We start from the raw sequence: 4,531 nt of genomic DNA on the forward strand, positions 1-4,531 counted from the left end.
TATTTATATACATATATACATATACGTATACATATTCTGCAGTGCATTTTTTTGAATTTGGGTGTTGGGAAACGTAACAATCAGCAACAAGATAGTGATGATAATATGGTTTCATCTTCACATAAAAAGAAACAGCGTCCATCCACTGCGAGTACTGTACTGTATCATTGATTGTAAACACAGAGTCTGCCTCCTCTTGTCCTGCACTGGAACATGTGTATAATGCAGAGAAAGAAGCAGTTTCCTTGTGGTTTGTGTCATTGGTTTTATTAAGACTCATGCATTGTATTAAAAAATAGGCCAAGAATATTTCACAATTTCTAAGAAGTCCACTTGGCGCTCTCTCCAAGGTCTTGAAAATAAGAGACTTAAATTCACCTGACAACTTCATGATGAATTATGGGACCTAAAATGAGCCAGAATGATTGAGGCACCCTGACATCGCCCCTGCATGTTGCTCTAAAGAACCATTTTTAGACTGTGCATGTATGTTCTAGACAGCCCAAGAGTGATCTGTTGAAATGTTTTGATGAGATATTTAACCACATAACCAGCAAATTAGTTTTTTTTAACATTTCAACATATTGTGCAGTCAGTAACAAAACCCAACAACCTTTGAAAATCCTCTTTTTTTGATTTTCAGGCAGCGTGGGATATGACTACTATTTGTGTGATGGAAGTGTTCTGATATTCAGGAAGCTGATTTATTCAATCAGAAATAAACATCCATCAAAGGATGAGTGAGTTTGGCAAAAATTCACTTTACATGTGGACGCAAACCAGATATTTTCTTGCAGTTTTTACTTTCACAAGGAAATTCACTTTTAACAACTTTAGTTTGTCTGTGATAGTAGTATGTAGTAGTAGTATGATATTAATCTTTTATGTGTCATTTTTAACAAAGTTACAAAGTGCTACAAAAACAAAAGACACAAGAGAGGTCAATCAGAAAAAAAATATACATAAAGATAATAAATAATTATTAATATATGCAAGCTGTCCTTCATGTTTACAATTTAAAAATGTATGTTTTAGACAGTTATCTATGTTACGAACGGTCTTGCAATACATGTTAGAGAATACAATTACATTCCTACTGCCCAGACATTAGTGCTAATATTATCAAGGTCAGCAGTCAAAGCCATTGTAGATGAATGAGAAATGGAATTAATATCTATGTGTCCTCGCAATGTGAGTGTTTAAGAACTGTATTGTATAAGTCAGGAAAATAAGAGCTGGAGTCATATGGTTAGTCCTGATTAGTGTAAAGACTAGCAGGGGGAAAAGCTAGCCTGGCTCTGAAAAAAAAATGAATGTATTGATGTTGATGTTAATATTCTCATCTCACTCAGGAAAAATAGCAAACAAGTGTATCTCCCAGCATGTTGAACTGCTAATGTACTAATGTTTTTGTAAATGTATTTGACTGCTATATGGCTAAATGTGTCTCCAAAATGTATATAACCAGCACAAACACTGACATCCTGCTTTTGGCTGAAGTTAAATTGTGTAAATTCTTCAGATAGATGAATATAAATACTATTCTCCAGCTCCAGCTGTTGATACATCAACACAGTATGAAGTAAGACACGAGCTACAGTTGTCAAAAACAAATTTACATCTTTATTTATGCATCAAATTATTTTCAGCACGACCAACATCCACTTTAGATTTATGTATGTTCAACAGCAAAAGACTTTCTGAATGATTCATTTAACCACCTTTTGGGAAATCAATAACTCAAGTATTAGAATAAAATAGTGAAAGTTCCAAAAGAAATAGAACAGCAAGTGTTAATGTCTTTTGATGTCTATGCTACTGTCTTCTCTCTGTGCAGTTACCCAGAGACTTAACATCCCTTTAAATGGCTTTTTGCCAGTATCATGAAGAATTAACCACCAGTAGTTTCTGCATGTAGGAGTTGAGCCACTTCTGTCTCTCCATGGAGGTGAGGAGTTTACTCTTCTCTCTGAAGGCAGCATCATCAGCCACCACCATGTTCCTCTTCACCATGCCGGCACCCTGAGACGACCATTCAGCAGGCCACGCCCTCTCCATGCTAGACATAACAGACCAAGACCTCAAGATCAGTGACTAGGAAATAATCCAGGTACCAGAGGCTCCAACACTAATGTATTATTGCTGTTTGTTTTTTCATTTGAGCTGAATCTGAGTTGACAAAATTAATGAAACTTGATGCACTGCTTCATTTTGGTATAGCCCCCAATAAAAATAAATAAATAAAATCACAAATTTTCTTTGGGAATAGCTGTTTAAAGGAATAGTCTTTTGGGAAATACACTTACCTGTGTTCACTTCTGTCTGAGAGTGAGATGATAGGATCAGTACCACACCGTAAATATGAGCCTAACAAGTGTAACTTATTTTTAAAATAAGAACCAGGGAAACAGCTGGCTCTTTCCAAAGGTAACAAAATCCGCCATTAAGTTCAGTTTCACATGAATCAATATAAGAATATTTGGTTAAACTGCTCAAGTTATAGATGTATGCAAATTGTTCAAGTGTCACAAAGAGATTCAGGATTTTCTATTAAACGAGTGCTCCGTGGATTAAGTACTAACTTTTTTACTAAAAAAAGATTACAATTTGTTTAGCAGAACCAGATATATCTTCTTTTTTATTTCACACAACTACATTACCCACAGTGCAACTAGACCGCCAACAGTTCTGTCAGATGTTTAAGTGTGTTATGCTAGTAGTGGCTAGTTTGGAGCCGCTGATGAGGAGTGGGCTACAGAGGTCTAGTAAGCTAACGTCTTTTATTTTCAAAAGAAAAACAGTTATTATGAGGTTATTATTGTTAATTAAAAACTAAACCTAGGTTTGAAAAAACATTTCAGTGAACTGAAATAAAAATAAAATGATAAAAAAGTAAATGATAACTAACTAAATCAATATTGTTTACTTACAAAACTAACTAAAATGAATACAAGAAAATATACAGGAAATGTCTTTAATTTCAGTCTTTATCAATCTGGTCAAATTTGTCAACACGTCAAGCATGTGGAGGCTTTGGAGAATGTGTCTATTGAGACTGGGATAGGGGTGTCTACATGACTGTGAGTCAGTGGGTTCATATTGTAATATCTATTCTGAACTTCTAAAGTCTTGCCCCTGACAAATACCCTGTATTATAATAAAAAAACTAAAACTAACACTGAAACTAATAAAAAACTAATACTAAACACTCTAACCTGAAATGTGCAATCTCTGGAAACAAAAACTGAACTGAATTGAAAACAAAAATTAAAAATGAATTAAAAATAAAACTGAATAAAAAATACAAAATTATAATAACTCTGGCCACAACTCACACAGAAACTGTAGATACAATCTATACAATTTATACATAAATACAACTGAAGAGTTCATCTGAAATGTACATCCACTATAAACACTATGATACTTGCGTTGGTTTGCTGTTTTCATTCTATATTTACTGTATCTGTCCCTATCAAATTCTGTTCTTACATAAATGTCACTGAATGTAAGAAAGTGTGGCTGCTTTTTAACATCTGTTTTGCACTCCTGTTGTTTCCTTTGATTTGAACTTTAATATAGCATTTTCCCTCACTGTGCGCTTACCTGGCCTCTGCCCTTTCTGGGGCAAACAGCCACGCCTCTCTCATCAGTCCTGCCTTGCTATTGGCTGCTCCGAGGCTGGGGGCTGACATCATTTGAATGCTCCAATCACGGAGAGAGATGGAGGGGAAAAGGACATCCCAGTCATCTCGTTTAGGTTCGGCTGAATCCTCAGGACTTCTGAAATCAGATAAGACTGTGTTATGTACAAATTTAAAAATAAGTGCAGCATATTATGGAGAAAATACATTTAGGTATTCTGAGGTAGTTAGCTCAGTGGTCGATTATTTTGGTACCATTGTAGCATTAAAAGTAATACTTTGTTGCTACCTCAGTGAGATTTAGTGAGTAACCACCTGAGAGATAGTCGAGGCTGAGGGAAGCCAGATGTCACCACGGTCATACCCAGAATGCAAAGCAACAGGAAGGACATTCGGGGGAAAGCAGGCAACTCAGACATCCTAAAAGAAATTGGAAAAAAGATGCTTCCTTGACAATAATTCAAGTGCATGTTAGCTGAGTTATGTATTTATAATCTAAGTAAAGTAAATCTGAGTAAAACAAAGCAATAAAACAGAAACCTATTTTCATCACCATAAACATATATTTAAATAATATGTTTTTCACAATGAAAATATTCAAAAATACACCTTAAGGTTACCTTATTTCTGTTTTACATTTTTTATATCAACATGTACAAAGAGGATTCTTTGTTTTATCAGAATAGGTTTTCTTAAACTTGTTTCACTTTCCACAAGGTTTTTTTTTCCAAGGATCAAGGCAATTTATTTATCTTTATACATTTATACAACATGTGGTTGTACAAGAAAATGAAAAGTTTGCAGTTACTTCGTGCTACACACATAGAAAAAGGCAATTAAATGTATATTAAAATAACATAAATAAAATAAAACTATATATACAGTTA

The 4,531-nt window shown here is 34.4% G+C and overlaps 2 protein-coding genes across 2 annotated transcripts in view; both read right to left on the reverse strand.

Moving 5' to 3' along the window:
- Positions 1 to 1,864: 1,864 nt before the first annotated feature.
- On the reverse strand, positions 1,865 to 4,063 carry pth2 (parathyroid hormone 2). Its single transcript, XM_035674655.1, has 3 exons — positions 3,960 to 4,063; positions 3,607 to 3,783; positions 1,865 to 2,059 (listed from the first exon to the last, which is right to left on the reverse strand). Exons 1-3 carry the CDS (start codon positions 4,061 to 4,063, stop codon positions 1,882 to 1,884), a joined length of 459 nt encoding a protein of 152 aa, XP_035530548.1. The 3' UTR covers positions 1,865 to 1,881.
- A 76-nt stretch (positions 4,064 to 4,139) lies between these two features.
- Positions 4,140 to 4,531, reverse strand: part of tedc1 (tubulin epsilon and delta complex 1) — a 4,417-nt gene continuing 4,025 nt past the window's right edge. Inside the window, exon 8 of the mRNA XM_035674088.1 lies at positions 4,140 to 4,154. Coding sequence (XP_035529981.1) covers positions 4,140 to 4,154 — 15 coding nt within the window. The remainder of the gene's footprint in view (positions 4,155 to 4,531) is intronic.

Source organism: Morone saxatilis, unplaced genomic scaffold (assembly GCF_004916995.1).
Source record: "Morone saxatilis isolate NCDOM2014 unplaced genomic scaffold, NCSU_SB_2.0 Contig3, whole genome shotgun sequence".
In the NCBI taxonomy this organism is placed as follows: Eukaryota; Metazoa; Chordata; class Actinopteri; family Moronidae; genus Morone; species Morone saxatilis.

Coding starts and splice junctions, on each gene's coding strand:
- pth2 (XM_035674655.1), bottom strand. CDS start 4,063: ATGTCTGAGTTGCCTGCTTTCCCCCGAATGTCCTTCCTGTTGCTTTGC. Junction 3,784..3,959: donor CAGCCTCGACTATCTCTCAG/GTGGTTACTCAC, acceptor ATCTGATTTCAG/AAGTCCTGAGGATTCAGCCG. Junction 2,060..3,606: donor CCAGAAAGGGCAGAGGCCAG/GTAAGCGCACAG, acceptor TGTTATGTCTAG/CATGGAGAGGGCGTGGCCTG.